We start from the raw sequence: 23,720 nt of genomic DNA on the forward strand, positions 1-23,720 counted from the left end.
AAAAATTTCCATTGTGTCGTTACTCTACACAAACTGTGAGCAATCGGCTGAATCGTGTTTTCTGGAAAACTGGCCTTTAAATTTGCAAAATATAAGGAAAGGAAACTCCCACACCTGTGCATCCGTTGAACATTCAACATCTTATCTTTAATCGTCCCCTACCCCAGGAGCATCTTTATTCAACATCATGCAAAAGTTCATTTGTGTATTTAACTTCAAAATGTGACCTTAAATGATTGCAAGCACGTCAGTGTCAACTTTATTTTTATAGCAGATTTAAAAACAGCTACATCTGCCCAAATTGCTGTACAACAGACTTTATAAAGTGCAACAAATGAGTAAAAATATGATTACAAGTTACAAAAAACATTACAAATATTGTTACACTGAGTGCAACAGCTTTCATACTGCTTGCATTTTCTAAAGTGCAGTAAATCTTAAGGCTTTTTCGCCAAAGTCCTGAATCGATTCGATTTTGATTCATACAGTTCTAAATTGATTCATTTCGATTCAATCTGTTTTTACAATAATGAAAATGGTTCAACTGTGTTTCAAAATACTCATGTATTTTATTTTTCCTGTCACATTAAACACAACGTGCAAACTTGTAGATCAGACAGTTTAAACATGAGATGTGAACAAAACTGTCTCAAAAGTCTAAACTTGTTTGTGAAAAGTGAAAAAGTGAAGCCTCACTCGAGCAAGCAGACGTGACACAGCAGACATGCATGAGCTGCATTATCTTCCCGGAACAAACCATATTTGCAGCGTTGTCTGTAACAACTACAGGGTGTTTTCTGGTCAACCCCCATTTGTAAATGTCTTCAGTCAAACTATTGGGTGTATGTGCAGCTGTCTGGCTTGAAGTCCTCTTGAGTGCATCTTATTTTGAATATGAGCGTCACGCGGGTCACTATAAAATGAATCGATCTCATTCCCTAGACATCGATTTTGCAAATTTGTAAAGGAATCGATTCAAAATCGATTAAATCGATTATTTTACTGTCTTTACCATTTTTCATCTCTTGAACACAACACAAGGCGAAGATCACTATTAATAGTGAAACCTGAAGTGCACTAGCTTTAGTGTAGCATGTCAAGGCCCAGAGAAATGGAAAGTGAGTGGAATTACTAGTAAAGAATCTGAGTTTCTTAATCTATTCAAAAATCCTGACTAGCAGAATCTGTTGCAACATTATGGCCCTGATAAAATCTGCAAATGGCCGAGTTCCACATTTGTGCCTGGTTTAGTAGGGCCATTGTAAGTCTTAATAATTTTAGCCTATAATATGATTCCAATGATTCATTATGTGTAATGGTAGCTCAAGTTTGATAGTATTTAACAGTAGAATGGGAGGTTGTGATGTTGGAAGTTTGTGTCCTAATATTGCTATGTTGTTCTGTAAGTATACAGAACAACATAGCAATATATTCATATATCCGGGTCTTATAAGCAGTGGCCTTTTTAAAAACTTACATTACACACACACTATATATATATATATATATATATATATATATATATATATATATATATATATATATATATATATATATATAGAATATATAGAATATATTTTAAAATGTGAAGTTTTTTTTTTTCCATTTAAAAAAAATTCACAAATTAGTTAATAAGATAATTTTCATTACTTTGACAAAACCTAATATTTTTACATATTTAACAAGTCATCCTTTAATTTTTAGTAAGACAATGTTTTTGTTTTTCTTTGCAAATACCTTACAGATTAAATTCGGAGCACATTATTAAGATATATATATATATATAAAATTAGGCAAATAGTTTTGTTTTTTTTACTTCTTTTTTGATGAGTATGAAAATAAAGTGCATAAGGGATTTATTGTATGCAAATTATGGCTGAATAATCTGGTAATGTGTCGTTAGATTTTTCTTAAATCTTACTAATACGATACCAGCCATGTCCATCAACTTTTGGAAACCCTACTTGTATCTCTAGAACTGTACACCACCGCATTAACAAGGAAATTAATATTTTCTTACATCTAGCAACAGTTTCAAGACCAGCTAGTTCAGATACAAAACAAGCAAACTCATTTGATTTTTTTTTTTTTTTATTTGAAATGATTTTAAATACAAATTATATATATTTTTTCCCCATTTACAATGACAGCTTCTTTGTAAACAAAAGTGGCAGATCCATAGTCATTTGGGTAGTTGCTTCTCCAAACTATCATTCACCTGGATAAGGTTCATCTTGGGAGGGATGGCGGAGCCTCAATGCAGCTTTTTGGGTTTAAATTTCCTCCCATGCAGAAAACTGACGGATGCTACATTCTGTTGCAGAAGTACAGGTGCTGGTCATAAAATTAGAATATCATGAAAAAGTAGATTGATTTCAGTAATTCCATTTAAAAAGTGAAACTTGTATATTATATTCATACATTACATACAAACTCATATATTTCAGATGTTTATTTTGTTTAATTTTGATGATTACAAATGACAACAAATGAAAATCTCAAATTCATCATATCAGAAAATTAGAATATTGTGAAAAGGTTCAAAATTGATGGCCCCTGGTGCCACACTCTAATCAGCTAATTAACTCAAACCACCTGCAAAAGCCTTTAAATGGTCTTTCAGTCTAGTTCTATAGGCTACACAATCATGGGGAAGACTGCTGACTTGACAGTTGTCCAAAAGACGACCATCGACACCTTGCACAAGGAGGGCAAGACACAAAAGGTCATCGCTAAAGAGGCTGGCTGTTCACAGAGCTCAGTGTCCAAGCACATTAATAGAGAGGCGAAGGGAAGGAAAAGATGTGGTCGAAAAAAGTGTACAAGCAAGAGAGATAACCGCACCCTGGAGAGGATTGTGAAACAAAACCCATTCAAAAATGTGGGGGAGATTCACAAAGAGTGGACTGCAGCTGGAGTGAGTGCTTCAAGAACCACCACACACAGACGTATGAAAGACATGGGTTTCTGCTGTCGCATTCCTTGTGTCAAGCCACTCTTGAACCACAGACAGCGTCAGAAGCGTCTTGCCTGGGCTAAAGAGAAACAGGACTGGACTGCTGGTGAGTGGTCCAAAGTCATGTTCTCTGATGAAAGTAAATTTTGCATTTCCTTTGGAAATCAAGGTCCCAGAGTCTGGAGGAAAAGAAGAGAGGCACTTCATCCACGTTGCTTGAAGTCCAGTGTAAAGTTTCCACAGTCAGTGATGGTTTGGGGTGCCATGTCATCTGCTGGTGTTGGTCCATTGTGTTTTCTGAGGTCCAGGGTCAACGCAGCCACATACCAGGAAGTTTTAGAGCACTTCATGCTTCCTGCAGCTGACCAACTTTTTGGAGATGCAGATTTCATTTTCCAACAGGACTTGGCACCTGCACACAGTGCCAAAGCTACCAGTACCTGGTTGAAGGACCATGGTATCCCTGTTCTTAATTGGCCAGCAAACTCTCCTGACCTTAACCCCATAGAAAATCTATGGGGTATTGTGAAGAAGAAGATGCAATACACCAGACCCAACAATTCAGAAGAGCTAAAAGCCACTATTAGAGCAACCTGGGCTATCATAACACCTGAGCAGTGCCACAGACTGATCGACTCCATGCCACGCCGCATTGCTGCAGTAATACAGGCCAAAGGAGGCCCAACTAAATACTGAGTGCTGTACATGCTCATACTTTTCATGTTCATACTTTTCAGTTGGCCAACATTTCTATAAATCCTTTGTTTTTATTGGTCTTCAGTAATATTCTAATTTTATGATATGATGAATTTGAGATTTTCATTTGTTGTCATTTGTAATCATCAAAATTAAACAAAATAAACATCTGAAATATATGAGTTTGTATGTAATGTATGAATATAATATACAAGTTTCACTTTTTAAATGGAATTACTGAAATCAATCTACTTTTTCATGATATTCTAATTTTATGACCAGCACCTGTATGAGTACCTGGAGTCTTACTCTACTCTGATCTGTTACCAGAGGGGGGTACTATCTGTGCCTGTGCTCTACGGATGGAGCATGGCCTCAAATATTCAAAAACACATCTCCTACACTTACATGTGTCACCAGTATGTACTGGTAAACAAAAAATAATGAACAGTTTTTCTTAACGAAATGTAATAAGAAATAAAACTTCCAAGTAAGCGACTCAATGAGTTTACAGAGTTGGATAATAAAGCTCTGATCTTTTACAGAAGGTGTAAAATAAAGAGAACACAACAAACCAAGACGGATTACATAATTCAACATCTTAACGGAGAAAAAAATCTTTAAATGAAAAACGGCTCCCTTTCATTGTAAACGTCAGATTGGTAAACGAGGGTCAAACGTGAGCTGGTTCTGCTTTGTGGTCAGAAATAAAGGACATTTAGTCTGAAACCAAAAATAACTTCCAACAGGCAGAAACATCACATTCAAGCTTCTAAGTACTTAACCGAAAATCTGAAAACAACTATACTAAATCAAGACAAAGTGACCGATATGTAACCCAGACAGTGTGGATTTTTAGTTTACTATAAAGAAACACTTAGGATGTTTTTTGTTTTGTTTTTAACAGGGAAAATAAATCAAATCTTCTTCAGTTGTATTCATAAGGCCTTATAGGACGATGACATACACTGGAATGTGCTACAAATGTGGAAAAACCAAGAAGGAAACCCTGTAAAGAACCTTTCTACGAGAGTAGATCCCCATCTTAGTCAGCACAAAAGGTTAAAAGCCTTTTATTGTTTTTCAGAGTGAGATGAAGTGATTTAAACTGTTAAAAAAGGCAACTATTTTTATTTCCATTTTCTGACATTCTGATTCAGATTTAGATAAGAGAAAATAAACAAAAACGTGTGCTGTAGGTTCTTTGACAGAGGTAGTTTTTAAGTAGCAGGGAAAAAAAGATTACCCTCATTTCTGAATCAAAACATTTTACCCTAAACTTTCAGATTTTTATTGTAGTCCAAAGGTGCATTAATAAAAGGGAAATCATCTGGATACACTAAATAAAAATGGGAGAAGAAACCTGTTTAATATATGATCTACTGATAGCCAATCAAATTTTGGCTGGGGCATTTATATTTTTCATATCTTTTAACGCTGCAAATTTGGTCATTTTCTCCTAGTTTGAAGCAAAATATGTCAAGATCCAGCAGTTTTTCTTTTTTTTTAATACAACAAAAACAATTTCCTCCCCATTCTCTCCGCAGACATCTCCCTAAATATGAAGTACATAAAAATGTACAAATAAAAATCAGGTGTGATGCCAAGGAAAAAAACAAAAACTTTTAAAAAGGAATACAATAAAATAAACTTGTGCCCCTCTGGACTCAAAAGACAAAATGTTTCTTTAATATTCACCTCTGCAGATAAGATATACAACAGAAAGTATCACTGGTGTGGAGAAAAAATTGGTGCAGAACGATTTTAAAAACTGAAAAACTGAAAGAAAGTCCGGAGACAATCTCCATACAGTTTCAGTTAGTTTTTGCAAACAGATGTAGCCGTTACTTATCCGCCTCGAGGAAAAGAGCCCATTTTATAGTAATAGGTCCTTTAGTGCAAACTGGTCTGCTCTCATTCCTGTACAAACACATACACTTTACACAGCACACACTCATTTACTCACACACTCAGGCCTGTTAGTATTCACAGAAATCCCCCATGAAACAAGTCTCTTTAGAAAGGGCGAGACAGATGTGGGGTCACAATTCATGATGGAAAAGTAAAACGGTGGCGGCTTCTGGGTGTATAAACTTTCCTCAGTGATTTATTCATTGTGTGGTTTTTGTTTCGCTTTGTTTATGGCAGGCACGGCTTCTCCTCGTCACTAGTGAATGGGCATCCGCTCCGGGGGGGAGGGGCCTGAACACGTTCCCCGTCTGCCCCTTCAGTCGTTGTCCTCGTCTTCGTCGTCGCTCTCCTCGATGCCGTCGCTGTCCTCCTGCTCCTCGTCCTCCTCCTCCGTGTCGGGGATGTCCCACTGCGGATGGTTATCCAACATTGCCTTGGCCTCGTGGACCTCAAGCTGATAAAACGCACAGAAAGAAGCATTGCTTTAAAATATATATAAGACACCAGCTTCTAAATGTACTGATGCTGAGATCATCTTGCAGTAAATAATAGATAGGATATTCAAAAAATAGAATAGCAAATTAAATGTTGTAAAAATACCTTTACTAGTAACTGCATACACTGAGAAACATATTACTAGTAATAAAGGTATTTTTTTTCCTTTTCTCCTCTCGCAGGATTTTTGCTTTATGGTTGGTTCTAACTCAAATTATTTTCTTTGTCCAGCTTTTGACAGAAACTTTCAGTATTTTTTTACACAATGAAGATTATATATATATATATATATATATATATATATATATATATATATATATATATATATATATATATATATATATATATATATATATATATATATATATATATATATATATATATATAAACCATAGGGCTCATTGTGGTAAGAAAGAAGCTTTTTTAACCAAAACTGTTTTAGTTAATGTCATATATTTCTTCCTATATCATTAATCATAAGGGGGGGAAAAAATCCCTATTGTTAATTTTTGGTTTCTATAATTTTTCTGGCTACTGAATATCACTTTACTTTATTAATAACTGTTTGATTTCCCTGCCACATTCACCTATTCTGAGATATATATCGGTCATTCTGTTTAATAAGAGTTACACATCTCTATAATATTATTTCCTATATAATAAAGTAATAAATATCATATAGAGGACAAAACTGGGAATTTTTGTGTTACACCATAAGAGCTGCTAATATTTAAAACAATAGTAATAATATATATAAATTACAATGTTCTTCAGGCCCCATCTCCACATGTTCTCTGAAACAAAATGTTATGGCGCCATCTCTCTGTAACCGTCATGCTACCATCGTACTATGTTTTTAAATTGTCTGCGTATTACTGGCGTTATTGTCCACTGCATTTTGTTTGTCACAGTAACACCAATAGGCCTCAAAATTGACAGATATAAAAAATAAAAACATATTTCTGTCAGTTTATCTCCAAATATTTAGTACTTTTAGGGCTCAACTAAACGCCCAGGAAATTCAAGGATGAAGATAACTGGACTTTTCATCACTTTCCTAGAAAATAATTGTCTACTCAGGGTCTTTCAACACTTACCGGTACAAGCACACAAGTGTATATTACACTTAAAATCAAAGGGTTAACTGGTTAAGCCCTTGCTCCAGCTTTCAGTGACGACGTGTTCTTGGAGCCCGCGGTGCCAAGAACATGTATAAATTTGATTATTACGGCATGATTTTATTCCATGGGGAAAAACAACTTTTTGTGGAGTATTATGGACAAAATTAGCCCATTTATGCCAGAATAAAAAATGTTTTGGAAGTGAAAATTATGAATTGTAATTTGGTGACAGAATATCAGTTATGTGTGTTTGTGGAGTATAGTTGGCTTACAATTGAGATGGTTATTTTCTTTAGGATCGCCCGATTCGAAGGAGGTACAACGTCTTGCTTTAGTAGACAAGCTTGCTTAGCGGAACAAACTGTGACGTCAAAATGATTCGGGGCCGGGGGTGGGAGCTAAGGGTTTAAATGAAAAAGCTAGGCCTGATGGGAGTTTTTAACATTTAACACTTACAGACTGTTTTTGGTACAAACATGTCTTTAAATCCAATTATCAAAAAAGAAAATGCTACAATCTTTTTGAAGGCTCCAGCCTCTTTAGATCTGACAATGGTGTCCGATCTTCAAAACTCAGCAGCACATTAAGCTGAATCGGTGTTTAAACAGCAAAACGTTTTTCCAAACTTGGAGTAGAAATCATTATCACAATTGCTAGTGGAAGGGGAATTAAATAGCGCTGCTGCCCTAAATCCTTTTCTTCCTCCAAATTCTATTTTACTTGTATTTTAAAGTGCTTTTTTTTATGTATATCAATGTTTAGTTGGATTACTTATATTCTTCAGTATTGTTATTTATCTTATGCATTGGAGCATCCAAATATGCTGAAAATAAAAACTTTTGTTTCAGAAGACAGTACCTAAATTGTCATTTATAAAAGGTGCAGCAATGTTTGAGGAAATGTGTTGTTTATTTAGCTCTCTAATAAGCATATACCTAATATCAGGTCATCAGTTGAAATATAACAGTAACTCCCTTAGTGAGCTGCATTGAGACATCCAAATTAACTCCTGCAGTGCTTCAGATGTTCCACTTAGAAATGACATTCCCTCTAAAAGCTGATGCGCCATCACTTCTCTCCGGCTCGTTGCACTTTAATATTCATGACTTAATATCCCCATAAAATACATAATTTAAACAGTTTGAAATCTAGCAGAGGTTATCAGCATCAATCTTTTTAACTTATAATACATTACAGTTCTTCATATAATATTTCTTTTGAACATTGCTTTAAATAAGGAAGTGCTATCATTTGATCATTTATGCAGTCTGGGTAGAATTTTAAATATTTAAAAAAAATTGATAATATCTTTGCAGGAAACATCGCAAGAAAAATTAAAAGATAAAATCTCGTTTTAACTTATGCATAAAAGCATCTGTTACCTTCAGTGGTTTGATCTGATCTAGGCCCAGGTAGGAATCGGAACGGAGGATGACTGAGTACTGATAGTTGCCCCTTTTGGATGGGGCTGGAAACTTTAGCTCCACCTGAAAAATGAAAAAAAAGAAACATGTAATCATCAACATTTAAACAAAAAAACAACAATAAAAAAAAAAAAACATCCAAAACCCCTAAATGATCCCTGACTCAATGGATTTTAAGATTATGATCTTGACTCTTAATTTTAAATCAAAAAGATGTCAATGATCTCCACAGAAAAGGCATAAAGGATGACTTGACACCTTACTTTTACATCCTTAAAGCAGTGCCAAATAATATTTTTACCTTCATAAATCCTTTTTAAGTCCCTGCTGTGATAATCTAAGTGTTTATGAGACGACATTGGGGTCTATCATCTCTCCATATTATCTCTGACGGGAAAATTCATATTTGCAACCTTCTACGCCTCGAATGGTTGGTAGTCTCGCAGCTCTGATCTCTTGCAGAGACAAAAAGCTTTAAGACAGCCTAATTTAATGCCATTGGCATCAATAGCAACACACCCCCACTCCACTACTCTAAGAGATCATACAATGCTTTTAGATTTTGGAGGTGTTTGACACAGAAGAGCAAGCCACAAAAAAACAAAAACAAAAAAACAATCAGTTTCAAAATCAGGTGCAAAAGTCTTTTCAGGCAAAAAAAAAAAAAAAAAAAGGACAGTTTTCTTATGATTTATTTTAAGTGTTTTTTTTTTTTTTACATGACTAGGCCACTTCAATAATCTTTTTTTTTTTTTTTTTTTTTTTTTTTATTCCCAGCTAAAATATTCCTTTAACTACGGAAGAGGATTAGGGCCACTGGAAAAAACAAAAAAAAAACAAAAACGTCAACTGATTTTTACATTTTATTTCAGTTTAGTATGGGAAAAAAGTCAGAATTCTGAATTTTTTTCTCACAATTCTGACTGAATTCTGACAATAAAAAACTCAGAATTCCCATACTAAACTGAAATAAAATTTTAAAATCAGTAAACTTTTTTTTTTTCAGTGGCCCAAATCCTCTTCCATATTTAACAGCTGGTCACAAACCAGCCATTTTTCTTGGTAGGCAACTGAGCTCTCCTTGGTCCAGGACAATCCCCTCTCCCCCTTACTAAGTTCTTCTGCTCTGATAATAAACCAGAAATTAATCCAGTGACTTGTCATTGGTGCCAGATTAACCAGGCTAGTCTAATCTGATCTACTGATGTGTGATTTGAGATCGCTCCAAACTTAAATTTTAGCTGTTTTTCCATTTTACACTAGTGTTAATTCCAGCCTCTTATTATTCTCAATAAGGCAAAAAAACTACTGAAGAAATTGTCATTATTTGGTTTGCAAAGAGGAATCTGACTTTAGACGATTTATGTATTTTACATAAAACACGCCAACATTGCTTTATTCCTAATAGGAAGTGTTCCTCTTGTCAACTTAGACATAGAGAAGTTGGTTTAAGATCATTCATTCACCATTATACCTGAGGCTATAATAGTTTAATCACATTCCAAAAATATTAACATAAAAAAAATAAATAAATAAAAAACATTTTTCCGTAGCTAAGAGAGAAAAAAATGGTGGACCTTTTAGACCTTTTAGAATGTGCCTTTTAGAAGGAAGAGGCAGGGATGTATGCAATCACTAATTTAACTTATGGTGATAATGACGTCTGAATAATTTGTATCAATCCTATGAGGCTGCAATTGCAAGGTTGTGCAATTATAGAGTAAACATGTAATTATCAGCACAATGAGGCTATTCATTATTCAGCGTGAGCAAACTGAATATAGCTGCCTGTAAACAACCTGGGAAAGCAGCCAATCTAGATTTCAGGAAACACACTCCTCGCAAATGCAGGATATAAATCTCACGATGCAAACAGGAGAAACTGTTGAGGTGACAGACTGATTGGTAGCCAGTGACCCATCATGCATGAAAGGGGGTGGCTCCTGCCGTCCCGTCCGTTCTGAGCTGTGACAGCTGGCTGCGCAGCGTTCCAGCAGGGCCCTCATTAAGTTTTTACCCTGCTGTCAATCTGGCTTGTTGTTAGAGAACACCAGACTGAGAGGGGAAGCACTTTAAGATAAACACAAACTCCCCAGAGGGAAAAATGGCAACTGCAAAGGTTTGTCTAGCAACATGTCAGGAAATGTAGATGAGTATGGTGTAAAGAAAAGCTGAAGATACACTGATTAGAAGTTCATTTAAACAAAATAACCTAAAAACTCCAATAAATTACATTGCTTTGCACGCTTCATGGTTTAAGGTGGGTAGACCGTAAAATACTGGTTTTAAACCAAATCAGAGGCAGAAAAAAGACTAAATGGACCCTTAAACTTGCAGATGTCGGAGGAAGATGGCATCTTCATCCGACTTTCTTTTCAAAGCATCACACTAATACTGAAGGCAACTTTAGATCACAACTTCCAAACTAAAGAGTGTTGTCAGGCTAATGTGTTAGCATGATGCGTTCACTGACAGTAAGATAAGATTGGCTCTGTAGTTCCTACAAGTTGATTACCAGATTGAACTGTTGAAAAGTCATCATTGCAGTCAACAGCTGATTTTTCAGTTATCCTTCACAGAAAACAAAGAAAGAAGTAAACTATAGATTTTACAAAAAACAGCTGTCATGCCATTAAGGCTGAAACAATCGATTATTGAAATAATCGTCAACTAATTCAATTATTGATTAATCGTTAACTGGAGTATAGAGACTGTAAAATATGCCTTTAGTTGACAGAGCAACATACTTAGAACAGGAATTATACCAAAATTTTAAATAGTATATATATATATATATATATATATATATATATATATATAGTATATAAACATTTTTCATTTAAGATGAAAAAAATATTTTTTTTTTGTTACACCTGGTTTGATTCTTAAGACTTAGACAGTAAAAAAAATCTTTGAGCAACCTTTTGATATTTGATTATTAATCATTTAATCGAGAAAATAATCCACAGATTAATCTATTAGCGAAATAAGAATTACTTGCGGCACTAGATGACATAATGTTTTTAAACCAAGGTTGCCATAAGAGGAAAATCTAAATTTGTTGGTTTTTTGTTGATATTTTGTACAGCATCTCTTCTTCGTCTCACCTCTTCAGAGTCCTTTAGCGTGCAGACGTGGTAGGGCATAGAGACGAGTGTCTGATCTCGGCGATCAGCGATGTACAGCCACCACCACTCTTGCTTCTCTTCTGGGAAGTAAAGGCTATAGGACGAATGCGTCACCTTCGACTTTGTTTCCAGCAGCGCCCGTTCTCGCCGCTGGATGCTCTGCTGCAGTGCCTCCCACTCCTAAAAGGTTGGATGAAGAACAATCACTACTCAGTCGTTATGACAATCTAATAAGAATCTGAGAATAAAAACAATCATGCCGACCTCTTCGTCATCTCCAGCACCCTCATCAACCTCAGTGTCGCTCTGTTTGTCGCTTTCATCGTCTCTTTCGCTGGGAGAGTCCTTGTTGGCTTCACCTTCCTCTGACTCGCTGCCCTTATCTGAGGCTTCATCATCTTCCTCTTTCGTTGCGGATGCTGCAGATGATGCTACAGCGGCCGTTTCCTGAGAGCAGAGACGGAACAATAAACTGATCCCAGACGGTTGACATTGTCGGAAGGGGATTCTTTCAGACAAGATTTGGGGATGCTTACATTTCCTGCCACATTGCCGTTAGCCTGCTTGGCTTTAATAGGAGCAGGCGTGGCTTTTTTCTTGGTCAATTTCTTCTTCTTGGACTTGGCTGTCTTTTTGGCCCCTTTATTCTTGTTTTGCCAAACTTTTGTTTTGGCCTTATTCGTGTCTCCCTGATTAAAACCAGACATGATTCATAGTTTTGTTTTATTGAAGGTAAAATGTTAAAAAAAAAGTTGTACTATCTGCAGATCAAAGTTGCTATGGTATCCTTACTGCTTCCTCTGTATTGGTAGCCTCCTCTCCTTGACATGTTGATGCTTCCTGCTCCTTCTCAAACATATCCTATAAACAGATAGCAGCATTTAGATAGGTTAAACAGCACCCTCTAGGGTTGAACATACATAGTATGCACAACAAAGCAATTTCTTTCTATTAACTCAAAGTGTTAAGCCAAATGAAATACTCACTGCCATACGCTTTCTGGTTAAGGTAACAGTTACTGTGACGATTGAGCCTGCGGTGATGTTATGGCTGTCTTCATCATCAAGGACTGTAAATGAAAAGGAAGAGAAACTGCTGAATTAAAACAAAACGTCAAATATTGGGCCCAGAAAAAGACGGCATAGCATTAATTTGGCTAATCTTTCAAACATGTTTCCTGACAAGGAAATTCAATTTAAATGAAATGGTTTTATCATGGATTGAGCATTAAGACTAACCCTGGAGCTTGATGTCCATGGTGATATGAGGGAAGCTGCCCAGCACAGCAATGACCTCATCATACTTCTCCTCCCCGAGGAAACGCAGCATGTTGCGTCGGTCTGAGTCTTTTAGACTGACCAGGTCCTGCAGGGACCGCACCTTATACTGAAGGGAACAGGAAGAGAATGCCTCCTCAGTGTATCACAGAAAACATTGGTTGTCCTTATAGAATTAACCATTAAATGTTTTTTGTATTCTAGGAGATATGGTCATTGGACAGGCTGTGTGCAAAAGGTTGATCAACCACCTGCACCGAGAATAATAAGGTCATGTGAACTTATACTGGCATTAAAATGTAACCGATTCATTCTTTTAAAAAACAAAATGGCAGCCTGCTTAAAAAGGGACATACAATGTGCGTTTAGAGTTGTTGTTTATGATGTTCTAAATTATATTAGATGAATAAATATAGTAAAAAATGTGCTTTAAAAGTTATTAAATACATATTTATAAAAAAAACTTAATTGCATTTAAACAGCTTATATAATAAGACATTAAATGTCTGTAACCTGGAGGATATGTTACCCAGTTAGGGGTATGAAACACCTCTATTACTCACAGACTTTATGAGTGAGGGCGCCCCCCACAGGATCAGAAAACACTCCAAAATCATCAAGGATCCAAAAGTCTCCAGGCCCCTGGATGATACTTATTATGATGGGATAGGACGCTTCACTATTCTGTCAGTAAAGGGCCGATGCAGGATGTGCCAGAACTGACTGACCTCAATCACACACCAGAAGTGAAAAGAGACTTTTCATTCTTACTGGCAAAAAGGGTCACAACTGTTTCCTCCGCTTTCAACAGTTATGTTTACATGGAGATAATTAATCAGAAGAAAGTTCTGATCAGATCGAAAGTTTCATGTAAAAATCAGACTTAAGATTTTAATCCGACTCTGTCCGATCGGAAAAAAATTTCCCCCCAAAAGAAGAATTTGATAAATAAAATACTACAGAGATGTTTAACTGGTATTTTGTAATGCTAAACAAAGGGTCTATATATAACAAAAATAATAATAATTGTGCCATTCAAACCTAGATCAGTTAGAAAGTGTGAAAAAAAAAAAAAAAAGGCGGCAACTAAAAGGGGTTTTTGAGTGAGCTTCAAGCTAAAAATAACTCCTTGTTTTGCAGTTTCTACCATCAAAGAGAAAATCCAAGGTGTTCTCTAGTTAAAAGTATAATTCATATGACTCTGGTGCCTTTTAACATCTGTATATTCTATATTAGGCTGATGTTTGTTTGAAATATGTTTCTAATATCAAAGCAAAAACAGTTTCTACTTATATGGTTAATATTTGCTGCATTGCATCGACCAGTTAGAAAGAATGTTAAAAATCAAGAGGAACCAGAAACTGGGACCAGCGGCACTACCAGGTAACACAACAGAACAGCTTTACTAAAGCCTCTGTTGCATTACATGGCAGACTACTAGAACTCCTCTACAGTGTTTGGATGTCCACATTTGTTGAAGCCCTGATTATCTGCTGATACAGACTGAAACCTAAGACAGAGACCAATAAAGGTATTGATGGGTACCTTCTTTGAAATGCAGTAGCGGAGGTTCTCCTCTTCGAAATGAGGCAGTTGCAGCAGCGGTGACTTGGACTCCTGCAGGCCCTGCACGATCATTTGGGTCAGCTTCATAAAATTCTCAATGGTTGTCAGTCTGGGAGCGTGGAAAGCTGTAAATGAGGTAAGAAGTGCACAGATGATTTATAAAGGAGAGAAAACCCAGACATCATGATGCTGATTGAGTTCGGTAATCAGGCTGTGTGAACCTCCTCTGCTGTTTGCCATCATGGTGAGCTGGCAGCCTATGTTGATCATCTCCTGGAGGAGAGCTGGAGTCTTCCTCAACACAAATCTCTGATCTGATGAAGAAACATACACAACCTGCTCACTGTTTCCTAATGTAAACAATTTTTACTTTAAATGACCTTTAAACATAGCTAATAGAAGAAATGTGATCTTATTTCTGCATGACTAGGATGTCTAATGACTTTTCCTTCAGTGTGTTTTAATTTCTTCCAGTTTATTTAAAGCTCATTAAGCCTCAACAACCAGAGCTACTTTCTTTATTACCCAACCGGAGCCTTTAAGATCTCAGGCACTTCTGCTACTCCAGAGACTTTAATAGACATATGCCTGCAGTGCACAAATTTATATTAACAGAAGAACAACCCAACTGAGAGCCTGGTTGGAAAATACAGTATTAATTTAGCTACAAACCAGAAGCTTCATAAAAGTTTACATTTAAAGAAGTTTAAGAACTTTATGTCAAACATATTTAAACACATCAGTCAGTCCTACCTTCCTCTAACTCCTCTGACACCTCCATGCGGGCCAGATGTGAAAGCACCAACACCCTGGCCTTTAGACTGTATGGATAACAGAAGGGAGGCTCCTTCTTCTTCACGTTGATATTCCCCAATTCACGGATCAACTGCAACAAATGTTTAAGCACAAAATAAATCGGAATCCTGAATATTTGGGTGTTAATGCTTCTTAGCTCTGGTCTGACTTAGTTAGAGGGTCGTAAAAGTACAGAAACCCAACTATTTTGTTTTCTCTCCAAATATACTTCTTTGGGAAGGGGTTTATAACAATACCCCAAAGAGTAATGCTTATGCAGATTATCTTTCATCGATTACCTAACAAATATGATGCACCAATACATATTACTTTTTTAGATTAATGTAATCATTAACTTTAATCCTCATAAATGATAAAAATCCAAAGATCTTTTCTGCCTTTTAATCCTAAATATCAGTTGTTTTTCCAGTCCAAATCTGGTGTTAGAAATATTTTGTTTCCTTATTTAAAAAGTGGATTTTTATATGTAGTTTGTTGGAAGGTTGGCAGACCGAGCTTGGTGTCCACAGCCAGGGCAGTGCATTTACATAGTACCCCTAAATAAACTGCGTGGTGAAGGGCGGTTAAGCGGCCAGCGGTGAATCCCACAAGCTGGGAGCGTTCGTATCTAGCTACTAGATAGAACTGGGGTGTTGTCAAACAGCAGAATCGCACGGAGAGAGAAGGGATGATCGGTGAAGTTTAAAATTCAGAGCTTTTCTTTGAAATCGCGCCGTGGCACCAATCACGGACTTGTTGTGACATAGGTTGAAGAGTAGCAGCTAAGGCAAAGCTTCTTTCAATTAAAGGAAAGTTTTAGGACAGTCATATTTAAATTTAAAATCATTCTGGCTTAAACATGAATATAAATGTACCCTTTATCAAACAATATTGTCTCAAAAAACTCTATGTTAAAAAAAAAACTGTCTTAAAATCTGTTTTTTATTTTATGGAGGCCAGTTAGTTATACGTCAGCCTGAACACCTAAATTGGGCCAATCATATATGAATGGTCATCTAGCAATCGAATTTCTTCGGTCATATAATCTTGATTCTTATGTCGCAGCTAATATACGAAACGGCTGAAGAGCTAACAGAACTGGCAGCGTTTTAAGGCAAGGGCTCAAACACGTACGGCTGTAATCTTCTACACCAATCCAAGCTTCTGCCGCCCTGGCGTCCTCTTCCACAACAACTTCATCCCCACTTTCCTCCTCTAAATAAAAAATGTATGAGGGAGGAAACTCATCCACGACCTCTGACACTAAACTCTCCTCCTCTTGCATGTTTCCGCTGTCCATAGCGTTCATTGACAGTGTCGTTGCTAAGTGCTACTTGGTCCTAATGTAATTTCCCATTGGGAAACTACCAGCACTAAGTTGCTAACTGGTTAGCAAGAAGCTAACCACAACCAAAAAGCTTGCGAACCTTACGCCACAACAATCCCGCCCCCTTGATAATCGACTAATTACATTCACTTTATTCAGTCGTGAAAAGTCGTGCACCACTCGGGAGAATTCAGAACTGCAGCTGTTGGAACAGCCGCTTCCCTACGAACATTGAGGAAATCATGTTTACTTTAGCCTTAGAAAGACAGTTCATCATCCTCCCTTACCTCCAGCACAGAGCCTGGACTGTCACTGCCCATTGCCCAGCATCTGTGCTTTCTGTGTTGATAGATTTAAAAGGAAGTCCCGCCAAATCCGACCGTCATCCAGATGCAGCTCTGGATGAACCAAAGCATACTTATTTTATCAGCGCTCCCAAGACTTTTCCAAAAACTGAGCGTCTCCCCAAGCTAATTCAAAAGTTGTTCATAGAGAGCAATTAGCTTTTTTTTTTTTTTTTTTTTAAATGCCGACAATTAGATCTTGACAGGAAATGCTGTGGGGTTGCCAGGGGTAGTGGCAGGTCAAAACTGATGAGGCTGGGGAATTACTGAACTTAAATAATAATTCCAGCCACTAAATAATAAACTGTAAAACTGCCCGCTGTTACATTTAAAACAAGCACAGGAATGACGTGATGTTATGCAATAACTTTATTCTGGAAACAAGCACAGCACTAACGTCTGCAGGGATGGTGACGCCATCGGCCAAAATTAAAAATGATTCCGTCTTAAAAACAAAATCAGCACAACCAACAATTTTGCTTGGACAAACTTAAGTAGCACTGAAAATGCAGGTGATTTTCATTCAATTTGGAGCTTAACGAGGAATAGTTGACCTTTGGATGATCTAAAAAATTATCTTTATTATCTCTGAAAATAAATGATTTATTTTTAGAAATGTAAATTCAACAGGACAAAAATGCACTAATGAAACAATAACCATTCAGTCTATTTGCTGAGTGTTGTTCACATGGGTGGAGTGCCAGCTTTACACAACTGAAACTCCTATTCAATGATGAGGTCCAGGGTTTAAACACGGTGCATCTGAAATGCAGAGCTGTGAACTACCTGCAATGCTCCTGAAATCACTGGGGACTTTGCAATAGGTCTGAATGAACCTTAAGGGTGATGAAATATTTTCGGTCAAAATGCCCCCAAAAGAAGGTTTGTTTTACCTGTGGCACTTCAGTGTTGTCTGTGGGTCTTATGGTGGCTTCTTTAGTGCTGCGAGGGTCAAATTCAAAGGCTGCAGTCAGCACCATGATTAAACCTGGAAGCAAGATTTGGCATAAAGAATAAAAAAATGATATTCTTTTTACTCATATACACATATACATACAGAGCTGAATGAGAAGTGTGATGGAGTTCAAAGAAAATACAAGCATTAAAGAGGAAACTCACGTTTCATGTTCATGTTTGGTGTCTTGCACATAAAATGCATAAAAAGCTGAGTGGTGCTGATGAGAATCTGGTCTCCACTATATCGGATTGAGCGGTACCACCATGTTCCCTGAAGAAAACAGGCAAAAATTAGAACATATACTGAAAAATGCCAAGTTTAAAAGGTAAAAATCCCGTTATAAGCTTACCACAACTACAGGAAGGATGACCATGAAGGCAAGGCCATAGACTAACAACACCTGAAGAAGAAAAGTGTCACTGTCAGCATAGAAAAGGTGCAAAATTAACAAGAAAAAAAAAACAGCTGCTCATAACATTGTTTGAATAATTCATGCTACTATTTTTATACCAGCATGGAGTTCTTTTGGTCAACAATCCAAGCAGGCAGGGCGATGCCAAAGCTGGTGGCTGTGAAAAGAGAGACAAAGCAGACCAAAGCAGAAAGGTTATACATCTGGGAAGGAACCTTTTTACACATCTAGACCCCCCCTGTTGGTTTGGTTTTCAAGACCTATTCTGTGGTGTGGATAGGGCTTTTTTCTGTGAGCATTTATTATGTCAAAAAGGGATTTTTTTCTGAACTAAACAGAAATAAATCCACCTTTCAACACAACAAACTATCCTCTGTGAGAAAAAACAAGAAAGAATATTTTTACTTTTCTTTCCCTCTAACAAAAACAAAGCTTGTCGACCCTCATCAACACAAATAAGTCTGAAATAATAATTAGGAAGGTTTTTTTAGTCAATGCATACTTTTCATGTTATAAGACTTTTTTTCCTCTCAATTAAAAACCTTTCAACTCTAACTTCGGCTGCAGTCTGCAGGAATATCTACACAACAACAAGCTGGTAAAAAGTTCAGTTAAAAGAACTCTTCCAGAACTTCTGGAGATTGTTTCAAAAAGAAGAATTATTCATAAAATTAAGAACATTATGGACAGCAGTGCTGAAAACCTCTTCAGAAAACTGTTTATTAACAGAGCATCACCAGCAAGAGGCTTCCTGCCAATGGCTATCGACATCTACAATAACTTGTTGAAAAAAAAACAACTATCCAGTTGTTACATTTAATTTCCCTTTAGGATCAATAAAGTTTTTTTCCTATTTAATTTGTTGTCACCATACCGGTGTGTATTAACGTACAAACAGTGCCATCTACGATTTAACTATTTTGCTTTGATCGCATTACATTGTGAAAAGTATGTCACTGTCCAATTAAAATACATTTTATCCCAGGAAATAGTGCACTGTAACTATTATGTTATAGTGCATAAATAAGTAATTAGAAATGTTACAGTCTTCATTATTTGGCGTTTAGACTAATGATCGCATGAAGAACAAATGTTTGTTATTTAGTTGAATCACCTTTTTGACCTTATACAATTGTCATTGGTTGTTTTTGTAGCAAATAAATCACTAATGTGGAGGAAGTTCTTTATCATGATGGACGTAGTTCATAATTAAAAAAATCATCTCTGTTTACATCTAACATTTTGGTATGAAAGAGAAAAGTTTGTTTTAAAGAAATAAACTGATAGAAATAGATTGTTTTAAAGCTTTAACTGACCTGTTGGGCCATCCGGGTTACCGTACGTTTCCCAGATGTATCGCGACTTTTCATTGGTTAAACTGCAGAACACAGAAAAAATATATAAATATGATCCATTGATGCAAAATACAGAAATATGATGTTGATTTGACTGAAATAGAAAAAAAATGAAATAAGAAAAAGCAACACCTACGCAGAATATGCTTTGGCAATTGCCATAAATGTGGCCTCATCACCACCTTTGTCAGGGTGGTATTTTAGAGACAGTACACGGTACTGCTTTTTGATTTCTGGCAGCGAGGCACCCTGGAGACAAGAACACAGTTCTATCTATATGTTCACTGTTCAAGGCAAAGCTAGGATTTTTATGGTAACTGCAAAAAAAGAACATTTTATTAAAGTTTCTGGGAAAAACACAGAAATTAATCATTCAGACGGATTTTACCGGGTCCAAGTTGAGGACTTCATAGGGGTTGTATTCCTGGTACTCCCTGTCCAGTTTGGACACCTTGTAGGCTAGCAGCAGGAACACAGCCCACCCAAACAGCAAGGCTGCTTTTCTGAGGGAAAAAAATAAAAAAACATTACAATAACGAAAGTCTTGTTTTATTGTTTTCTGTAGAAATTCTGAAACTTGTTTTGCTTTGTGTTTGATGAGCAAAGCTGGAAACGCACTCAAAGGCTTTGTCTTCTCCAAAGAATTTAGATTTGACAGAGGTTTTCTGCACTGACGCATAATACTAATCCATAACCTAACTAAAATAAAGAAATGGTAGTAAAACTGGGCGGCGTGCTTTGGTGGTGCAGTGGTTAGCGCACATGACCCATTTATGGAGGCCTTAGTCCTCAACACGGGTGACCCGGGTTCGAATGTGGCCTGTGGTCCTTAGCTGAATGTCTCTCCCCCTCTCTTATACCTTTCAGGAGGACTAAGGCCTCGGTACATGTGCCATGCGGGCTAACCACTGGACTAACAAAGCACGCCCAAATATCAACGCTTTCGAATTTAACAATCTGCTGTTGTAATTCGTTTTTGACTCAAACTCTCTTAACAGAGAACTCGAGAATTTCCTCTGACAAAAGACTGTGGAAAGGCAGAAGTCCTTAGAGGAAAAACACAAAATATTTTTCTTTATCAGACAGGGAAGAGCCTCTAATTTCTAACCGGATGATTGTGGTGGCACCGTTACGACTGGAAGTTAAAAAACCGAGTACCAGCTATCTATCGTAGTGCAGCCGAAGGGCACAGAGGTTCTGGCATAGTTGTTGTTGTTTATAATTTACGCATGGATGTTAAACTTTTTACCATGACAATAGCAAAAGTAAGGAAATACATGCCGCATCTGTTGCCATAACAACAGCTCACTTGCTTACACCACTTCAGATGTCTGAGACACACGAGATGTAGTCCCATAGAGATTGTAATAAGCGTAAAACAAAAGTGATTAGCTGGCAAATGAAAAGATTTCTTCAACAGCCTTCTTTAAAGCTGTGCGGTGTTTGAAACTCAAACAATAGTGATGCTGCTGTTCAACATAGTGAGACACATTTCCCTCCAACTCTCTGTGTGACCTTTACCATTCTGGATGTCATCAGCTCTGTGCTCCGGACAAAGAGCAGCATATTTTATTGGCACGTTAAATTTTGTTGAAACTATAAAAAAAACTAGGAATATAACATTCAAATAGTTCAGTTACTTTTGCATCTATCCCTGATCAATGTTGTCGAAAATCTGATCTTTGTGGAGGCTTTCTAAAAACCAAATATTAGATTTTAGTATGTAAACAAGATGCAATGTAAATGACAGAGCAAGGGTCTAATGTGGGCGTCAGAAGACAAACTGCTTAAAAGCTGCAAGAGATTAAATGTAAGCAGCTCATAGAAAACATGGGGGGGGGGGGGGGCGGGGGGTTATGTCAGGCGATGAAACATGTTTAGAGAGACTGCAAACATCACGAAGAGATTAAGACAACAAACTGAAAGAAAAGTCTGTTAAATTAGGGTGTGGGTGTGTAGTAAATGTCACCCAGCTGCAGTGAAGTGGTTTCTCTGCAAGCCACAAATGAATTTAAACAAAATAATCTGGAAACAAAACTAGCAGGTGGTCAGCTTTTCATCAGAAAGCTATGTAATGCGCCATTTTAAATTAACAGTCATGTGACCAATAAGGATCGCACAGTTGGTATATTACACATAATAACAACTGATCATTACAGTGCTACAGTGGGCAGCACTGCTGCCTTGCAGCAAGAAGGTTCCTGGTTCAAGTCCCAGTGTTCTGTCAGATAAGCACACCCGGTCAGACCAGCATACACATAGTCAATTCCCGTTTATCCCTTTAGCTTTGTATAAAAAGCACACTTAAAACTACCTCAACAGGCGTATATCCCTTTAGTCATGTACAAAAAAAACTACTTAATTACTTAAGTTTTGGTGTTTTGTGAAGCATAAGGCGATCTGACCTTAAATTTAAAGTTTCTTTAATGACTAAAGGGATACATGTCCATTGAGATAGTTTAGAGTATATTTTTCGTACAAAACTAAAGGGATAAACGCAAATCTGATGTTTTGCGCATGCGTTTTGACTATAGGTATGCTGGTCTGACGGGGTATGCTCATCTGACAGAACACCAGCACAGGGTCTTTCAGCATGGAGTTTGCATCTTCTCCCCTTACATGCATGGGTTCTTTCCGGGTACTCGCTCACAGTCGAAAAACATGACTGTTAGGTTAATTGGCTTCCCTAAATTCCCCTTAGGTATGATTGTGTGTGAGAATGGTTGTTTGTCTCGTTTGTGTCTGTGTTGCCCTGCGATAGACTGGTGACCTGTCCAGGTTTTACCCCGCCTCTCGCCCACTGATACCTGGAGATACGAACCAGCACCACTCGGAACCCCGGCAGAGATAAGCGTGACAGAAAATGGACGGACGGATAAATAATTACAGCATTCGATCAGACAACAAAGATAACAGAAGTTGTAAACTTTTAAAGAGTAAAAGGATGTGTTGACACCCAAGCAGGAAATAAACTAATCTAAAAAGCCAAATGCTGAATATTTCACTATGGTGCAATAACGTGCTGCCGTAAATCAGTCAGAAGTGGTGTCCCGTAGGGTACCAGCCTTTTTTATCTTTTTTAAACCATCAAGCCCAGCTTTTTGCACTCACTTTAGTGTTGGGACCATGCTCTGCTGGGATTTGACCAGCCTGAGCCGATACCACAGACACCTGCCATGCACCCTCCTCAGGCTCTTCAGACGCAGTTGCTCTGCAAGGAAGATGCACAGGGAGCAGTTATTGACACATCAGCACAATCAGAAACATGACAACATTGTAATCTTGATAGGATACCCTTTGCTAAGTCTGATCAAAATATGAGAAAATGTTCAACACTCCAGTATAGGTTGATATCAGTCAGAAAGAGCTTTTATTTAACAGATCGAATCATTTTAAGCATCAACAGAGAGACTCAATAAGCAACAGCAGCCAATGAACTTTGTCAGATTAAGTTACATAAGAGCATCTCTGTTGTTTACAAACAGATAGCAGAAAAATCCTGAAGGATATCAAAACAGATCCTAAGAAAACAACTCTAGGACTAACATTGGAGCTTTAAATAAAGCATTAGCGACATGGTTTTATACAAACACATGAAGCTAAATGCCTAAACAGACACAAAAGACACAAGTGTATCATCTTTCTGGCGTGTTTCTTCTACCACAATAATATATGAAAATAACAACACGTCCACAGGTATAATTATTTTACAATACAAAAGCATCCACTGCTCCTCTGGGAGTCACTGGGAAATAAGTGACCCAAGTTAGCAGCCACCAGGCCTTACCAGCGTTCTGATCCCGCGGCCACAGGTAATATGTGGCCGGGATCACAATAAGTCCAACGAAGGACGTGAGGAAGTAGAAAAACGTATTGCCGCTGTCATCATACTGGAACTGTTGTCCGGCCATTTTGAAGCGGCTCTGGGGTCGCCCTTGTTCCCCACCGTTGCGTG

The 23,720-nt window shown here is 37.2% G+C and overlaps 1 protein-coding gene across 1 annotated transcript; it reads right to left on the minus strand.

Moving 5' to 3' along the window:
• Window positions 1-5,142: 5,142 nt before the first annotated feature.
• Window positions 5,143-23,676, minus strand: sec63 (SEC63 homolog, protein translocation regulator). The gene is made up of 20 exons (XM_038292648.1): window positions 23,553-23,676; window positions 22,877-22,976; window positions 20,154-20,268; window positions 19,902-20,014; window positions 19,727-19,788; window positions 18,509-18,567; window positions 18,348-18,398; window positions 18,160-18,268; window positions 17,934-18,028; window positions 15,328-15,460; window positions 14,796-14,888; window positions 14,554-14,699; window positions 12,970-13,117; window positions 12,718-12,800; window positions 12,524-12,592; window positions 12,268-12,420; window positions 11,996-12,178; window positions 11,711-11,911; window positions 8,562-8,666; window positions 5,143-6,017 (listed from the first exon to the last, which is right to left on the minus strand). The coding sequence occupies exons 1-20, from the start codon at window positions 23,674-23,676 to the stop codon at window positions 5,880-5,882; spliced, it is 2,280 nt and encodes a 759-aa protein (XP_038148576.1). The 3' UTR covers window positions 5,143-5,879.
• Window positions 23,677-23,720: the final 44 nt, after the last annotated feature.

The sequence above is a fragment of the Cyprinodon tularosa genome, unplaced genomic scaffold (genome assembly GCF_016077235.1).
Source record: "Cyprinodon tularosa strain WSP-4 unplaced genomic scaffold, ASM1607723v1 ctg315, whole genome shotgun sequence".
Lineage (NCBI taxonomy): Eukaryota > Metazoa > Chordata > Actinopteri > Cyprinodontiformes > Cyprinodontidae > Cyprinodon > Cyprinodon tularosa.

Excerpts from the sequence above, each read along its gene's own strand:
- sec63 (XM_038292648.1), bottom strand. The coding sequence starts at position 23,676 with ATGGCCGGACAACAGTTCCAGTATGATGACAGCGGCAATACGTTTTTC. Across the intron at positions 14,889-15,327 it reads GTCAGAGGAGTTAGAGGAAG|ATCAGAGATTTGTGTTGAGG; the intron begins GTAGGACTGACT and ends TTTCTTCATCAG. Across the intron at positions 13,118-14,553 it reads GCTACTGCATTTCAAAGAAG|TATAAGGTGCGGTCCCTGCA; the intron begins GTACCCATCAAT and ends TGTTCCCTTCAG.